The sequence below is a fragment of the Carcharodon carcharias genome, chromosome 29 (genome assembly GCF_017639515.1).
Source record: "Carcharodon carcharias isolate sCarCar2 chromosome 29, sCarCar2.pri, whole genome shotgun sequence".
NCBI lineage: Eukaryota > Metazoa > Chordata > Chondrichthyes > Lamniformes > Lamnidae > Carcharodon > Carcharodon carcharias.
The window spans coordinates 7,380,806-7,399,728 of record NC_054495.1 but is presented as its reverse complement, the minus strand read 5'-3'; the positions used below and the strand labels follow the sequence as shown (position 1 = coordinate 7,399,728).

The 18,923-nt window shown below is 45.5% G+C and overlaps 1 protein-coding gene across 1 annotated transcript; it reads right to left on the bottom strand.

Moving 5' to 3' along the window:
• Positions 1–9,429: 9,429 nt before the first annotated feature.
• Positions 9,430–16,312, bottom strand: LOC121271016 (sialic acid-binding Ig-like lectin 5). The gene is made up of 3 exons (XM_041176700.1): positions 16,042–16,312; positions 13,189–13,509; positions 9,430–9,728 (listed from the first exon to the last, which is right to left on the bottom strand). Exons 1-3 carry the CDS (start codon positions 16,085–16,087, stop codon positions 9,430–9,432), a joined length of 666 nt encoding a protein of 221 aa, XP_041032634.1. The 5' UTR covers positions 16,088–16,312.
• Positions 16,313–18,923: the final 2,611 nt, after the last annotated feature.

Here is an 18,923-nt window from a genome sequence, read left to right as displayed (position 1 = left end):
TTGCAAGCATAGGCTGGTTGTGTATGGTGTGTGTTCTGCCTGTTGCAAATAACTAAAGGAATATGGGCCTAGATCTTCCAGTCTCCGGATAGTCAGAGACCAGAGAAAGTTACCATGGATCTCCTCGGAAGTCCCGATGTAAGCACATCCCTAGTATTTACGCAGCAAGTTCAAACTTCCAACTGTCGGTTTAACCCTGTCCAGTTTGCTCCGTGATTGGCTGAAACCAGGCAGACTCGGGCTATTTTCCCCATACTGACCCTGGTTTTTCCACAGATTTACTTTGACATTCCAGAGCCCACAGCAATGTTCACCCCCATCAACCCGACCCACCACAGCACTCACCCTTCCCCACACTTTGGACAGTGCTCACGCCCACTAGCACCCATCCTGAATGGAGCTCATACTCTCCTGGAGCCCCTCAGCTTCTGGAATCCCTGGCTCATGTCCAGCTGATGTCAGAAGCATCAACATTATTGAGGACTGCTTGGGCGGGGGGAGGGGGGGGAAGGGTCTCATCATTTTTGTAATCACCCCACAGCATGGAGAAGGCAAGTGAACATTGTCAGGGGGTGAGGGAGGGAGGGAGGAGAATATGGTTTGGGTGGGGGAGGCTGGAGAACACTGTCGGGAAGTGAGGGAGGGCGGAGAGCACTGTCAAGGGCTGAGGGCGGAAGGCAGGGGAGCACTGTCGGGAGGAGGGTGGGGAGTACTGTCGGGGTTATTTTGAGGGAGGGTGGAGAGCACTCGGGTAAGGGGGAGGCAGGAGAGCACCGGCAGGAGGAGGGGGGAGGGAGGTGATTACTGTTGGGGTGTTATGTAAGGGAGGGGAGTACTGTCAAAGGCTGAGAGTGAGGAGAGCACTGTCGGGGCGAGAGGGAGTGAAGAGAGCACGGTCGGAAGGAGAGCACTGTCGGGGGGGGCAGGGGAGGGAGGAGAGCACTGTCAGGGGGTGCGGGGGAGGGAGGAGAGCACTGTCGGGGGTGTCTGTGACACTTCTTGGCTGGCCGACTCCCTCAAACCGACTGCTTCAAGGAGAGATATTCATTGACTCTTGAACTGATCTGCTGAAACGCTCCCAGAGGGCCCCACCCTCATTATGAGGCAGGAACCAATGTGACAAGCATTGGAACATCCTGTACCTTAAATGTTACAATCTCCACAAGCTGCGAATTTAGCACCCAGGGGCACAATGAATTGAATTCAAAACGCATGTTGCTCAATTGTGTGGTAGGCAGCACATTTATTTTGACTGACAGTCGCATCCGTTTAGCGAAAAATGCTACTCACATGGCCACAGTACTGAAGCAGCATGAAACAGCTTGCTTAACCTACTGCTAAAATTTTTGAGATGCTTTGCCTTTCCCGGGTAATTGGGGTGGATCAGGCATGTTTCAGGCCCTAAAGGAGTGGTGCTTGGCCCAACAATCTTGCATGATACACAGTGAGCAACAAGCTGATCCAGATAGTAATTGTCCTGTAGGATAGCTTTGATAACTCTATCTCATCAAGTGAGCAAATGGCCTGTAGGAGGTCACAGAGATAGGGAGGGCTGAGGGAGGTTACAGAGATAGGGAGGGTTATAGGGACTGGAGGAGGTTACAGAGATGGGGAGGGTTATAGGGACTGGAGGAGGTTACAAAGGGAGGGTTGTAGGTGATGAAGGAGGTTACAGAGATAGGGAGGGTTGTAGGGGCTGGATGAAGTTACAGAGATAGGATTATAGGGGCTGGAGGAGGTTTACAGGGATAGGGAGGATTATAGGGGCTGGAGGAGGTTACAAAGATAGGGAGGTTTGTAGGGGTTGGATGAAGTTACAGAGATAGGGAAGGTTGTAAGGGCTGGAGGAGGTTACAGAGATGGGAATTATAGATGCTGGAGGAAGTTGCAGAGATAGGGAGGGTTGTCGGGGCTCAAGGAGGTTACAGGGATAGGGAGGGCTGGAGAAGGCTATAGGGATAGGGAAGATTGTAGGGACTGTAGGAGGTTACAGAAATAGGGATGTAGGGGCTGGAGGAGGTTACAGGAATAGGGAGGGTTGTAAGGTCTAGAGGTTACAGAGATAAGGAGGGTTGTAGGGGCTGGAGGAGGTTACAGAAATAGTAAGGACTACAGGGGCTGGAGGAGGCTACAGAGGTAGGGAGGGTTGTAGGTGCTGATGGAGGTTAGAGCTGGGAGGTGAGAGACCATGGAGGGATTTGAAAACAAGGAAGATATGATACAACCCATTATCCTGGGCAGTGAAGTTTAACAGGACACTGGAGCTGTTCTCTCTGTGGAATTGTACCTTTCTCTGGTCTGTGGGGGACAGGTACATCTTGCTGATCTCCAAGATGTACTGGAAAATACCGAAAGTGACTGCTCCCTGCACCTTCCAGGTCATGGTCTAGGCTGAAGATCAGCTGCAGGGGTGTCTGATGATCCGATGGAGCTGTTGGCCTTTCAATACCATCTGCACACCCCTCATGGGCCCTGGAGTTCAAGAAACAGCCAATTTAAGGCCAATGGCAGAAAAACCAAGGAAATTTTTCTTTCACAGCGAGTGGCTGGGTGAGGGTGTGTGTGTGTGTGTGTGTATATATAATTATGACAGCACTCAGCAGAGGGAAATTGCTGAGGGTGAGGCTGGGCCTGTGTTTGAGTGAGGTGTGTGTGTGAGAGTGAGTGTGTGTGTATTTTTGTGTGTGTGAAATAGTAAGAGAGTGCGATTATGACAGTACCCAGCAGAGGGAGATTGCCGATGGTGAGGGGTGTGTGTGTGTGTGTGTGTGTGTAATTATGACAGCACTCAGCAGAGGAAAATTGCTGAGGGTGAGGCTGGGCCTGTGTTTGAGTGAGTTGTGTGTGTGAGAGTGTGTGTGTGCATATGTGTATTTTTGTCTGTGTGTGTGTGTGTGAAATAGTAATAAAGAGAGTGTGATTATGACAGTACCCAGCAGAGGGAGATTGCCGGTGGTGAGGAGGGGTGTGTGTGTGTGTGTGTGTGTGTATATGTCTTTGTGTGTCCGTGTGCGGATGTGTTTGATATGTGTGTGCTTGTGCGTGTGTTTGTGTGCGTGCGTGTTTGTTTGTGTGACTATTTGGTCGTGAGTGTTTGTGTGTTTGTTTCTGTGTGTTTGAGTGTGTGTGCGAGTGTGTTTGTTTGTGAATGTCTGTTTGAGTGTGTGTGTAAGTGTGTGTGTTTGTATGTGGTTGAGTGTCTTTGTGCTTGTCTGTGTGTGTGTGTATGTTTGAGTATGTGTTTGTATGTGTGAGAGTGTGTTTGTGTATGTTTGTTTTCAGTGTGTTTTTGTTTGTGTTTTTTTTATTCATTCATGGGATGTGGGCTTCGCTGGCAGGGCCACTATTTATTGCCCATCCCTAATTGCCCCTTGAGAAGGCGGTGGGTGAGCTGCCTTCTAGAACCGCTGCAGTCCATGTGGTGTAGGTACACCCACAGTGCTGTTAGGAAGGGAGTTCCAGGATTTTGACCCAGCAACAGTAAAGGGACAGCGATACATTTCCAAATCAGGATGGTGAGTGACTTGGAGGGGAACTTCCAGGTGGTGGTGTTGCCATGTGTCTGCTGCCCTTGTCCTTCTAGATGGTAGCGATCGTGAGTTTGGAAGGTGCTGTCTAAGGAGCCTTGGTGAATTCCTGAAGTGCATCTTGTAGATAGTACACACTGCTGTAAATATGCATTGGTGGTGGAGAGAGTGAACATTTGTGGATGGGGTGCCAATCAAGCGGCTGCTTTGTCCTGGACGGTATCCAGCTTCTTCAGTGTTGTTGGAGCTGCACTCATCCAGGCAAGTGGGGAGTATTCCATCACACTCCTGACTTGTGCCTTGTAGATGGTGGACAGGCTTTGGGGAGTCAGGAGTTGAGCTACTTGTCACATGACTCCCAGCCTCTAACTGCTGTTGTAGCCACAGTATTTACATGGCTAGTTCAGTTCAGTTTCTGGCTAATGGTAACCCCCAGGATGTTGGTAGTGGGGGTTTCAGCAATGATAATGCCATTGAACATCAAGGGGGGATGGTTGGATTCTCTCTTGTTGAAGACGGACATTGCCTGGCACTTGTGTGGTGCGAATGTTACTTGCCACTTGTCAGCCCAAGCCTGGACATTGTCCAGGTCTTGCTGCATTTGGATATGGACTGCTTCAGTATCTGAGGAGTCGCGAATGGTGCTGAACATTGTGCAGTCAGCGATGAACATCCCCACTTGTTTGTTTGAGTTTGTGTGTGTGAGTGAGTGTGCGTGAGTGTGTGGTCTTCTGATGGTCCCTAATTTTCCCTAGAAGCATTTGAACTCACATAACCCTTCATTTCATGACACTTTGCTGTGATTCAGGGTCAGTGCTAACAGTGCCAAATTATTTCAAGCAATAGGGTTCCATCAGTTGAAATCCTAATTACAAAGCCTTTGGATAAATAGCTGAGAAAGTCACTGGTTTGAGTGATTATGTATCATACCTGTGTGAATTCATGTCTGTTGTCACGAGGACAAGGATGGCAAAGAGGATGAAAACTGTGCCAGCTACTCTGATTGGTAAGAAAGTTCTCCAAAATGACCCTAAAATGTTCAAAACCAAAAGAAAACTCTGTTGTTCATTATTGCTGTAAGATTAAAATGAAATGTAAGGAGATGAGGTTACCCAATCTGTTCAGGAAAAAATACATTCACAATGATCATTGTTAAAGATCGCTACATCCCTGTATTCACGACAGTCAGTGCGACAATGAACCAACTGAGGAGGTCAGCAAATAAATTTATTCTGAGGAAAGCCACCAGATAGCCTCCAGTCATGAACCAGAGCCACTGACAACTCAAAGTTACAATGGATTCAGTCCAAAATTACAGGCAATTTTGATCTTCCCCACTCCATGGGAATGGTGCTAACACAGTTGACTTGGTGACTGGCCAGTGATGGAGCAGTGGATAGTACTTCAAGGTCATCTGACCATATGAATTAGGAGCAGGAGTAGGCCATTCGGTCCCTCGAGCCTGCAGCGCCATCAATGCTGATCTGATTGTGGCCTCAACTCCACCTGATTTTCTACCCCAAATATGCTTTGACTCCCTTATCAATTAAGAAGCTATCTACCTCCGCCTTAAAAATATTCAATGACCTAGCCTCCTCCATGCTCTGCAGAAGAGAATTCCAAAGACTCGTGACCCTTGGAGAGAAAAAACAATTCCCCTCATCTCCAGCTCAAATGGGTGGTGCCTTAGTTTTAACTGTTTCCCCTAGTTCTAGTCTCTCCCATAAGGGGGAATCAACCTTTCAGTATCCACCTTGTCAAGTCCTCTCGGATCTTATGTTTCAATAAGATGACCTCTCGTTCTTTTAAACTCCGATGGATCCAGGCCCAGCCTGTCCAACCTTGCCTCATAGTACAAATTCCTAATCCCAGAAATCAGTTGGGTGAACCTTCTGAACTGTTTCTAAAGCAATTATATCCTTTCTGAAATAAGTGGACCAAAAATGTACACCATACTCCAGATGTGGTCTTACCAATGCCCAGCACAACTGCAGCAAAACCTCCCTAAATATATTTCATTCCCTTGTAATAAATGATAACACTCCACTTGTCTTCCTAATCACCTCCATACTAAGTAATATACAAAGGGCAGGGTATTTAAATTCAAACATACATGATGCCCATCTCACATTTCAGTGAGATAGTGACCAGTCAGAAACTGGACACATTCACTCCTGAAATGAACAATGGATGCGACATAATGTTACAGATTATTGTTGGCATCTCTACCTCTATGGATCAGCTATTTGCCAATACCAAGGCAGGGGGGCAAACTGAGCACAGTAATTAAAGGGCAGGATATTTAAGGATGTACCTGGTAAATGGAGCCAGTGTTCGCTCACACTGACACCATGTTCGTTCTCTGTAATGCACGATATCAGCTTTTCAGATCCAGTTGGGTGAATCAGTATGAGTGAATTCACCAAGCCACCATCCACCATCCAGGAGTGGACTCCAACCTCTGAACTGTTCCCAGTGATGTTTCTCCCGCTGAGGTTCCATGTGATGTTTGCTGGGGGATTGGCTCTGACACTGCAGGTACAAACAACCCCATTCTTGAAACTGGTGCAGGTTGGACCTGATACTATTGTGGGCTTTTCTGAAAAAAACGGAGGGTTACACTTAAGATCATTTGACTCATGTAGTTATCGTGTGTAAATCAAACCAAACCATGTGCTATTTGGCTAACTGGAGGAGCTAGTGAAAGGCCTGTCACTAACAACAATTTATATGATGACATTGAAATAATTACACCTCCCAAATCACTCTGGAGGCAAGTTAGCAAACAGAATTTGAGACCAGCCATGTAAGTAGATGTTTTATAGAAAGCCACAAAGCTCGGTAGAGGCCTGATTTTAAGCAGTGTCTGAAAGGAGGAGAGTAGCTCGAGAGAATGTTTGAGCATGGGAATTTTAAACATTTTGGTCCAGTCGGCTGAAGGCATGACCACCAATGATTCAGCCTTTGAAATCTGGGATGGGCAAGAGGCCCAGAGGTTGAGGGGGTCAGAGATTTTGGAGGTTTCTGGGGCTGAAGGAGAGTTACAGGGATAAGGAGGGGAGGTAACATGTAGGGACTTGAAATCAAGACATATTTTTAAATATAAAATTGGGCCATCGTTGGGGGCCTCATGTATTCAATGTGAATCAGTCATATTACATTCAGTTGATCTTATGTCAGTAACCATTTTCCCAATTTCTAGTAAAGCACAAGCCCCAGTTTACATCGAGCCAATGAGCACCTTTATGATTCTGAGGGGTCGTGACAGGGTGGATGTGGAGAGGATGTTTCTTCTTGTGGGAGAATCGAGAACTAGGGGTCACTGTTAAAAACTAAGGGGTCACTCATTTAAGATGCAAATGAGGAGATTTTTTTTCTCTCAGAGGGTCCTGAGTCTTTGGAACTCTCTTTATCAAAAGGAGGTGGAAACAGAGTCTTTGCATCATTTTAAGACAGAGAGAGATAGATTCTTGATTAACAAGGGTGTGAAAGGTTATTGGGGGTAGGCAGGAATGTGGGGTTGAGGTTACAATGAGCTCAGCCCTGATTTTATTGAATGGCAGAGCAGGCTTGAGGGGCCGAGTGGCCTCCTCCTGCTCTTAACCCGTATGTACATTTGCATTTATCTCTATACCAATCCCAGATGTGGTTTAATCAAGGGATCTTCACTAAACAAGGACAGGTCAGCATTTGAACTCAATCATCTTGCTAAGAACTGAAACTGCATTTCACCTGTGTATTTTTGGCATTGTTTTGCATCCTGTGTGAAGCTACAACAAATATTTTAAGTGTGGTTTCACTTACAATAATCTCAGCTAATATTTAAACTAATGCAATTGACGGACACAATATTATCTGCACCTCTCAGTCTCAGTGACAGGTTACAGCCTCTCAGTGCAGCTGAACTGCTTTGCAGAACAGTAACACCTGATCCTCACACAACTACCCAGGGCAGTTCCTACACTGCACTGTTTACACTACCGGGGTGATTTTTTATTTTGAAAAATATTCTTTATTCATAAACAAATATCTGAAAAATCATTGCAAAAGATTTCAAAATGGCCATCACAAAAAGTGCAATCAGATTGCAGTTTTACACATAGATCATGAGGTGCTCCAATACAATCAGTGAACATACAGATATTTCAACATGGTCGTTACAGTCCAACAGTGCAATGGGATTCAAGTTATCAACATAGATCATGTTGCACTCTGAGGTGCTTCAATACAATTATGATATATTGCATATTAATTACACACATTCAATGTGAGTTATCCAGCCCGAGGGGTCTGTACAATTCCCAACCCCTCAGTGCACTATGGCAGGAAGGTCTTAGACAGCGACCTTCCCCCATTGTGCCTGTGCAGTGGCTGCCCCAAGTTTTAGTGCGTCCCTCAACACATAGTCCTGGACCTTGGAATGTGCCAGTCTGCAACACTTGGTCAGGGACAACTCTTTGTACTGGAAGACCAGCAAGTCTCGGGCAGACCAAAGAGCGTCTTTCACCGGGGTGATATCTAACACCACAGCATGGGATTTGCAATCTAATGTGGATTATATCTCCAGGTATAACCCACACATCAAGTAGACATCTACATTATATTCACGATGATTTGCTTCCTACTCTTTATGGTAATCCCATTTCTGAACCAACTTTTTCAATATCCCTGATAATCCAGTTCTATTTTTAGGATTAACTTGTTTCTCGGTGTTCCCAAAGAGCCTAGGACTAGGAGGCACAGTCTCAGGACAGGAGATTGAGCAGTTAGGCCTGAGATGAGAAATTTCTTCACCCACAGGGTGCTGAAGTTTGGGGTTCTCTAGCCCCCAGAGTTGTAGAGGCTCAGTCAGTGAGTGTTTTCAAGACAGAGGTTGATAGATTTTTGGAATTAAGGGGGGAGTCAAGAGAAATGGAGAATCGGGCGAGACTGTGTAATTCAACTCAAAGAGCAGCCATGATCCTAGTGAATGACAGAAAAATCTCTAGCGGCCAAATAAGACCATAAGACCATAAGACATGGGAGCAGGAGTAGACTATGTGGTGCATCGAGTCTGCTCCATCATTCAATGAGATCATGGCTGATCCGATAATCCTCAATTCCTGCCTTTTCCCCATAACCGTTGATTCCCTTACTGAGTACAAATCTGTCTTTCTCCGCCTTCAATATACTTAGCGACCCAGCCTCTACAGCCTCTGTGGTAAAGAATTCCATAGGTTCACTACCCGCTGAGAGAAGAAATTCCTCCTCATCTCTGTTTTAAATGGGCACCCTCATACTCACAGATTATGACCTCTGGTCCTAGACTGTCCCAGAAGGGGAAACAACCTCTCAGCATCTACCCTGTCAAACCCCCTAAGAATCTTATATGTTTCAGTAATGTCGCCTCTCATTCTTCAAATGGCCCACTCCTCTCTCTATTGCTCATGCTGTTCTGAATATCACCAGGGAAACAACAATCTGAAACTCATCTCCCTTCACCGCTATGGAACTGGGAGCACTGAGGATGCAGCAATTCAATAACATTCAGCAAAACCTCTCCTCTATCAGTGGCAGATAGCCTGACTTCATACTGGGTGTGATTAATCCAGAAAATTCAGTTGCATTAAAGGTTGAAAGGTGTTTCTATTGTTTTATTCTACTGATTCGTAGCAATTTTGATGAATAAAAGTAATAATAAACACAGGTAAATGCAGAGAATACATTAAACATACATGATGACCATCTGTAATTTCAGTGAGTTGGTGACCAGTCAGAAACTGGACGCAGGCACCCCTGAAATGAACAATGGATCCGGCATAATGTTACAGATTATTGTTGGCATCTCTGCCACAGAGGAGCAGCTATTTGCCAATACCAAGGCAGGGGGCAAACTGAGGACAGTAATTAAAGGGCAGGATATTTAAGGATGTACTGGTAAGTGGAACCAGTATTCACTCACACTGACACCGTGCTCGTTCTCTGTAATGCACGATATCAGCTTTTCAGATCCAGTTGGGCGAATCAGTACGAGGGAACTATTCACCAAGCCACCATCCACCGTCCAGGAGTGGACTCCAACCTCTGAACTGTTCCCAGTGATGTTTCTCCCGCTGAGGTTCCATGTGATGTTTGCTAGGGGATTGGCTCTGACACTGCAGGTACAAACAACCCCATTCTTGAAAGTGGTACAGGTCGGACCTGATACTATTGTGGGCTTTTCTGAAAAAAAAACAGAGGGTTACACTTAAGATCCTTTGACTCACGTAGTTATCATGTGTAAATCAAACCAAACCGTGTGCTATTTGGCCATCTGGAGGAGCTAGCGAAAGGCTTGTCACTAACAATTTATTTGATGAGATTGAAATAATTACACCTCCCAAATCGCTCCAGAGACGTGCTAGCAAACAGAATTTGAGACCAATCACATAAGTAGATGTATTATGGAAAGCCACAATGCTCGGTGGGGGCCTGATTTTAAGCAGCGTCTCAAAGGAGGAGAGTAGCTCGAGAGAATTTGAGGATGGGAATTTTAAACATTTTGCTCCAGGTGACTGAAGGCATGACCACCAATGATTCAGCCTTTGAAATCTGGGATGGGCAAGAGGCCCAGAATTCGAGGGGGGCAGAGATTTCGGACGCTTCTGGGGCCGTGGGAGAGTTAAAGGGATAAGGAGGGGAGGTAACATGGAGAGATTGGAATTCGAGACACCTTTTTAAATATAAAATCGGGCCATCGCTGGACCGGGAGCCGCATGTGTTCCAAGTGAATCAGTCATATTACGTTCGGTTGATCGTTCATCAGTGACCATTTCCCCAATTTCTAGTAAAGCACTAACCCCAGTTTACATCGAGCCAATGAGCAGCCAGTTAAACTGTCCTAGAGGTTATGGCCTATCCCTCAGATACAAATTCTGAACAATCTCTCAGGGAATCTGTCAGATCTGATGAACACCTCACTGACATCCCATCAGTGTGTTCCCTGTTTCACGTCGTAAAATGGATCATTTCTCATTGGAAAATACCTTGTCAGGGCTCAGCCAGCAGAACAGCAACTCGAAGAGCGTCGTGTATTGAATGGAGGGATTGGCTGATTCCATCCAAATCCCTCCACAATCAGCACCAGGATCACTCGCCACTCCCCGTCCTACAGAATAAATTGTTGCTTCTTCACTTGCCACCCATTCCATCCCATCCCATCCCATCCCGCCATTTGGTTAACACCAAGCTGAAATCCATTCCCCGGGGCTCGGCCTTCTCTGCTTGGTTTATTTCCTCGATTGGGCCAATCCTTCTCCAGTTTTACTGACCTTTCTGGGGAGAGAGCTGACATTAGCCCCTGACCTAATTGTGTGTTCCCACTGGAGAACATAACACTGATTTCAGTTCCTGTCACTGGGGTTGTTGGAGTCCCCCTCCCCGTGTGTATCTGTTTCGTTTACATTGCACAGAAATGGGTGTGGAACTCCCTGCGGTGCCACACACCAATATTCCCCCTCATCTTCGGAACGAACGTGATGAATGAACCGCTTCAGTTTCCCGGTCCAAGAACTGCTGATCGCTGCCCCCTGTCGGCTCAATGTTAAATTGACCTGTGAGGTCCCCGAAGCCGTGCAACACTGTAAGAATGAACTTCCTTCCACTGTTACTATAGAAGAATTGGGGACTGGGTTCCCGAACGTACCTGAAACACACGAGGTCGTTGGTGCTATGAGAATGTGAAGAGTTTAAAAAAAGCACAATTCGGATAACAAGAAAAGGAGAATATTTTCTAAATAGGCGGCTTATTTTGTTAACTGGTCTGAAAAAATAAATAGTTCGTGGTTTCTGGTGTCCAATCGCTTGAGCATATTTTAAACTCTAACATAACTCGGCATATTTCTCTTCTTGGTTGTCTATCTGTCTTGCCAAACTTCTACTCAATTCATCCACCAATCAAGACCCCATCCTTCCCAGATCAAGAGTGTTACATTTCCCATCATTTGCACAGTGGTGTTGAGCTCAGTTGCAGTTTCAAGGCGAACATCCCAGCTAGCTCCACACAGACACAATATCAAATTACTCTCTGATTTACACCATCTCATGGGTGAGTAGCCAGTGGGATAATATTCGGTAGATAATATTGGCTGGAAATAGTCTGGGCACCGCCGAGAGTTCCACACACAGTTCTGTGCAATGTAAACGGAACAGATACACACGGGGGTACTTCAACAACCCCAGTGACAGGAACTGAAATCGGTGTTATGTTCTCCAGTGTGAACACACAATTAGGTCAGGAGCCAATGTCAGCTCTCTCTCCCGACTCACGGAGCCACCAACTCCATTTCATGGGCCAGCGTCATTGTTAAATAATAGAATTGACAAGAAATAGCTGGTTTATTGATTATGGGCAGAAGGGAAGACAACCCTTAGAGTCTCTCCCGCGAGTGAAACAGATCATGGATGATCAGTATTTTAACCAGATCCGTCATGGAGTCTTAGAGGTCTACATCACAGAAAAAGGCCGTTCGGCCCATCGAGTCTGCACAGGTCAAACAAGTACCTAACTATTCTAATCCCATTTTCCAGCACTAGGCCCAAGGCCTTGTATGCTATAGCATTTCAAATGCACATCCAAATACTTTTTAACTGTTATGAGGGTTTCTGCCTTTACCACACTTTCAGGCAGAGAGTTCCAGATTCCCATCACTGGGTGAAAAAAAAATCTTCTTCACATCTCCTCTAAACTTCCTGCCTCTTACCTTAAATCTATGCCCCCTGGTTATTGATCCCTCCGCCAAGGGGAAAAGTTCCTTCCTGTCTACCCTATCTATGCCCCTCATAATTTTATACACCTCAATCACGTCCCCCCTCAACCTCCTCTGCTCCAAGGAAAATAACCCCATTCTATCCAATCTCTCCTCATAACTAAAACTCTCCAGCCCAGGCAACATCCTGGTAAATCTCCTCTGCACTCTCTCTAGTGCAATCTCATCCTTCCTATAATGCGGATTACAAAACTACACACAATACTCCATCTGTGACCTTACCAACATTTTATACAGTTCCAGCATAACATCGCTGCTCTTATATACTATGCCTCGGCTAATGGAATCAAGTATCCTAAATACCTTCTTAACCACCTTATCTACCTGTCCCGCTACATGCACACCAATGTCCCTCTGATCCTCAGTGCTTCCCAGGGTGCTATCATTCATTGTGTATTCCCATGCCTTGTTTGTCCTGCCTAAGTGCATCACCTCACACTTATCCAGATTAAATTCCATTTGCCACTGATCAGCCCATCTGACCAGCCCGTCTATATCCTCCTGTAATCTAAGGCTATCTTCTTCACTACTTACCACCCCACCAATTTTCGTGTCATTCAGGAACTTAATGATCAACTCTCCTACTTTCAGGTGTAAATCGTTTATATATAACACAAACTGCAAGGGACCCAACATCGATCCCTGTGGAACTCCACTGGACACAGACACAAAATCACCCCTCGACCATCACATCCTCTGCTTCCTGCCACTCAGCCAATTCTGGATCTAATCAGGTCATCATAATCCTTCAATCCCTTATTTAAAAATGAAATCTCTCAATCTCAAGTGTTTAAATTTCCAGGCGAACGCACAGGCTGATTCTGAGTCTATTTGCTGACAGGGGGGTTTAAATAAAGCCTAGAGCAGATACCTACCCTGAACCTCCAGTCGAACAGCTTCCTGAGCTATTCTCCAGCCATCAGCACCAATAAATTCACAGGTCAGCGTTTTCTCGTGGTGATCCAGTGACGGGGTGAGGGTGAAAGTTGATGAAACCGTCCAGGAACCCACGAAGTTTTTCCTGATTTTTTGCGTAGGTTCAGCGTCTGACAGAATCGGAGGCGAACCCGCGTCTTGAGCCCAATTCAGTTTCAGATTGGAAGCTGAACAATTCAGGCTGAACAACTTGAGCGAGCAGGTCAGACGGGCTGGTTTTCCGACGATAAGTCGCCCAGGTGCTGAGGTCCGCAATTTCTCTGTCGGGTGCAAAGGGGATTTGCATTAGACAACATTCCAGTTTACAAATTAATCAGAGAAGAAGAAAGTGTGAGAAGAAAATCACATTCATGAATGAATTCCCTTATTATTCTCTCTGTTCTCTCCTCCAGACTAAAGTCCCTACGTTTCCCAGAGTAACCGAATCAATCAGAATCAACATGTCTGCGTTGGTCTGTTAAAAATCTTCCCTTTTTTTACTGTTGAATTATTCACACTATCGGCCAATGAATTATTTGGTTTAGTAGCCAGGATTGGGTATTGATGCTCTTTTCCTGACTAGCAAAGTTTGACAATTAACCGGCCAAAAATGTGGAAGGAGGTAGGTCAATTCCTCCTTTGGATATAATTTGTTGTACACCAGACTGCTTCCCCTGCCTGCGAGCTGTTTTCTCCCTCACTCAGCTTGCTAATCTTCCTCTGGAAGCACAATATTAAACTTGAATTATACCTTCTGAGGGAGCTTTTGATATTTTCAATTTATTCTTCACTTTGCTTTAGATAATGACATTTTCCAGGTTGGTCTTCCAGACATTAACAATAAATGGGATCTCTTGGGTAACGAGTCTTTAAAACAAAGTTATGCCATCAAATGTTGATATTTTAAATTAATGTTTCATTTTGCACTGAATGGTAACGCTTTCTACATCTGTATCGCAGACATTAACAGTCAATTAGATCACGAATGTAACAAGTCTGAAAGACAGATTGTTGCAACTGTACAAGGCATCGGTGAGACCGCACCCGGAGTACTGTGCACAGTTTTGGTCCCCTTACTTGAGGAAGGATGTTGTGAGGAGAGATCGAGCAGTTTAGGCCTATAAGCGTTCGGCTTTAGGAGGATGAGAGGAGATCTACTTGAGGTATATAAGATGCTAAAGGGGATGGACAAAGTAGACGTGGAGTGGATGTTTCCCCTTGTGGGGCATTCTAGAATGAGAGGCCATAGTTTTAGGCTAAAGGCTGGTAGATTTAAATCAGAGATGAGGAGGAATTACTTTTCTCAAAGGGTCGTGAATCTGTGGAATTCACTAGCTCAGAGTGCATTGGATGCCGGGTCGCTGAATAAATTTAAGGAGGAGATAGAAAGATTTTTAATTAGTAATGAGTTGGAAGGTTATGGGGAGACGGCGGGAAATTGGTGTTGAGGCCAAAATGGGATCAGCCATGATCGTATTGAATGGTGGGGCAGGCTCGAGGGGCTGAATTGCCTACTCCTGCTGCTAGTTCTTATGTTCTTATGTTATGGCTCAGATTGTAGGACTGTCATCTCTGACTCAAAGGTGGGTTCAAATCCCACTCCAGAGATATTGAGCAGATAAAGGCAGTAACACTTCATCAGTGACGAAGCGGTTTGGAAAGTCCGGAGGTCAAGAAAGGCGCTATACAAATCCAGGAAATTTCTTCAGCTTTATTAAACGGAGGCTCGATGGGTTATTAGGGCCGAAATTCCCCCTATGCACTGACCTTGTCCACCTCCCTATCCATTAGGAGCGTAAATCTTCGCACGACGTTCAGCCCCCAGTCAGGATTGATCGGACCTGCTCAAAGACCATTTCTAGATTGACACTTGGTAACGGAGCAGCTCAGGGAGTTGCTGCCAGTTTACAATGTCAGTCATTTATCTGTGTTCAGGCCAATGCTTAACACACGCCTGGATAATGACCCACTGTGCCAGCCCTGTCGCTGCAGCAATGATTCAGTAACAGTAACAGTACACATTGCTACATTGGTCACCGAGAAGGTAAAATACAAACTAGTCAGAAATGAATGAAAAACCTACCTCGAATACAGAGAGAGACAGCAATTTGGTGAGAGTATTCCACTGAAGAACCCCCCTCAGTGGTGATCCTCACCCTGATGTGATACTCCCCTTCATCCCTGCTGCTGATGTTCTTTATTAATAAGCAGCATTGTCCCTCGGTCAAGTTGCCTTTTAATTCAGTTCTCCCTTCGAATTCAGTGCCTGCACCGCCTGGATGTGCAGAATCGTAGATAACAGAATCCCCCTTTAACAACCGAATCTGTGGGTTGCTGCTTTTGGCAGGATGGTCAAATATACACGGGATCTCTCCACATGAACCTCTCACTGCCCAAACAGTCCAGGGAATCTTCAGAGACCACCGGGAACTCTGGATAACTGACAGAGAAATATGGATGACATAGCCAGTGAGGTCTCCAATAATAAACCAATTAAAATATCCCCTAAAATTCCAGCTAAATTCTGTTAATTTATTCTGTAAACATCCACAATTGTACATCGATAACAATAAAAACTCAGCAAGTCCCCATTGAAATTCTTCAAATCCCGGTAAATATTTCATCAACCACCTTAAAATCCATATTCAGAATTCAGTAAAATCCCTTAAAATACAGAATGAATGTTCCAGTATGATCTGCACTGCAGCCTCTTCAGGAACTTACAAATCTCGAATTAGCAAACAATCTCTATAGATAACGAACATCTTTTTTTCCACAAGCCTCGATCGGCTCTTAATAAAAGAATATTGCACCTTGGCTAAACAGCAGCATGAGGGAAACAGTCTGCACCGCTTCCATCACTGCAGATCGCTCACCATCTCGAAAGGAAAGATAATTATCTCGGTCGGTTTAAAGTCTAAACCTGCTTCTGGATTCCGCTGGCTGGGAATCGATTGCTTATCGATTATAATCGAACCAGAGGGTCGCGAGATCAGCTGCGTGGCACCCGATGGTCACTGGGAATCATTTTAACCTCCAGTAGTTTGTGAAACGCATTCACTGTTCGTGCGCATCCCAGCTCGCACTCTCCAGCAGCTACAGCACGAAACTGGGCAGTAATGTATGTCCCACAGTGAGTGTACCTGATGGTGCCAAACAATGACAAATACACTCCAAAGGAGAATCCACCACCCCCCCCCCCCCACCCTTCAATGTCATCAACTATAGTTACAGGGCGGAATCACTCGTTTCAGACTCGAGTGCCAAAAATAGCCTTCCAGGCAAGCTTCAGCGTGCTATCTCTCACATCTATCTCTATTTGCCTGTCAATGCGCTGTTGAATCTGACGTTGTAGTTAGTTCTGTCACCGCTGTTACTCCTGTGACCGCTGTCTGCAGACAGGTGGCTTTCACACCTTCAATCGTTCAAGCTGAAACGTTTATCTTCATTGCCAATCGGACGTAGGCATTGTTCGCTGGAAATACTTGTACATAGTCAAGCTGCTATTTTTCGCTATGACCTCAAGTGCTCACACTTGCACTGTGGTGACATGAAGTTCGATCAAGCTAACTCGTGGCGTCCTAGCTCCAACCGACACTATTATTTATCCGATTTCGGTGCTGGATCTGGGGCCGATGACTTGTGTTTTTGGGCTCCAGGGTCAAGGGAAAGCATCGCCGTCCACAAAGATCAGCAAATTATAAAGTTACGTGAAGTGAAAATTCACAGAGAAACCCACACATGGTACAGGAATCCGTGTGCACAGTGCCCCAGTTGTATTGAGCCACACACCAATATTCACCCTTCTCTTCAGAACTAATGCTGTGAAAAATCTGCTTTAATTCACCAGTGGAAGATCTAATGATCTCTTCACTATTTATCACTCACTTTAAACTGACCATTAGTTAACCTCAGGCAGTGCAATGTAGCAAAAGGAACTTTTGTCCCTGCCACTACTGATTATTGGTTTACCTAATCTTTAAAAAATCATTCATGGGATGTGGGCATCGCTGGCTATACCAGCATTTATTGCCCATCCCTAGTTGCCCCTTGAGAAGGAGGTGGTGAGCTGCCTTCTTGAACTGCTGCAGTCCATGTGGTGTAGATACAGTCACTGTGTTGTTAGGGAGGGATTTCCAGGATTTTGACCCAGCGACAGTGAAGGAACGGCCGATATATTTCCAAGTCAGGATGGTGAGTGACTTGGAGGGGAACTTCCAGGTGGTGGGGTTCCCCATGTGTCCTTCTCAATGGTAGCGGTCATGGGTTTGGAAAGTGCTGACTAAGCAGCCTTGATGAGTTCCTGCAGAGCACCTTGTAGACGGTGCACACTGCTGCTACTGTGCGTCAGTGGTGGAGGGAGTGAATGTTTGTGGATAGTGTGCCAATTAAGTGGGCTGCTTTGTCCTGGATGGTGTGAAGCATCTTCAGTGTTGTTGGAGATACATTCATCCAGGCAAGTGGGGACTATTCCATCACACCCTGACTTGTAACTTGTAGACGGTGGACAGGCTTAGGGGAGTCAGAAAGTGAGTTACTCGCCACAGGATTCCCAGCCTCTGACCTGCTCTTGTAGCCACAATATTTATGTGGCTAGTCCAGTTCAGTTTCCAGTTAATGGTAACACCCAGGATGTTGATAGTATGCCTCAAACAGGCATAAACAGAAAACCTGAATGATGAGCATCATTCAGCTCCTAATGAAATAATTCGATTGTATAACTGAGTTGCAAGCTGCCTATCTTAACTATTCCAGAGTTTGAAGCTATGTTAAGAATGTATTTCATTCAGTCATTAGCAACCCCTCTCCCTCCTTTGTCTGCTTGTTAATGTCCCTACGTTTCCATTCTCAAGATGGCAGGTAGCTACTAGTGGGGAACCACAAGAATCAGTGCTAGGTCCACTGATCTTTACAATCTATATAAATGATTTGGATGCGGACACCAATTGTAATATTTCCAAATTTGCTGATGACACCAAACTGGGTGGGGACCTAAGCTGTGAGGAGGATGCAAGGAGGCTCCCAGATGACTTGGACAGGTTAAGCGAATGGGTTAGAACATGGCAGATGGAATATAATGTGATTAAGTATGAAGTCATTCATTTTCGTAGAAAAAAGCAGAAAGACTGAATATTTCTTAAGTGGTGAGAAGTTGGGAAATACAAGCGACCAAAAGGTGTCCTTGTTCAGAGTCCTTAAAACTAGTGTGTAGGTGCAGCAAGTAACGAGCAGTGCCAATGGTATGTCAGTCTTAATTGCAAGGGATTTTGACTACAGGACTACAGATGTCTTACAGCAGTTATATAGAGCCTTGGTGAGACTGCACCTGGAGTACAGTTTTGGTCCCCTGATCTAAGGAGGGATATACTTGTCATAGAGGGAGTGCAATGGAGGTTCAGCAGATTAATTCCTGGGATGGTGGAGACATTGAGGAGACTGGGGCCGGGATTTTCCATGCTTGCTGGCGTCGGGCTTGTTCAGTGGCACGAGCAAACAATATGGTGAGAAGGCCAAAAACCAGTTTCACAATGTCGTGAAACCAGTTTGCGATCGTCCGCTCTGCCACCAATAGAGGGCAGGAATCTCATTGTAATACACCAGCAATCATTGTAAGGCCAGCCCGCAACTCAATCCCACCCCTCCACCCCTGCTGGATTATCTGTGCCCACATTGGCTGGAAAATATGCCAATGTGT

Excerpts from the sequence above, each read along its gene's own strand:
- LOC121271016 (XM_041176700.1), bottom strand. The coding sequence starts at position 16,087 with ATGGAAGCGGTGCAGACTGTTTCCCTCATGCTGCTGTTTAGCCAAG. Across the intron at positions 13,510-16,041 it reads CATGCTGCTGTTTAGCCAAG|AGAAATTGCGGACCTCAGCA; the intron begins GTGCAATATTCT and ends TGCACCCGACAG. Across the intron at positions 9,729-13,188 it reads TGTTCGACTGGAGGTTCAGG|AAAAGCCCACAATAGTATCA; the intron begins GTAGGTATCTGC and ends TTTTTTTTTCAG.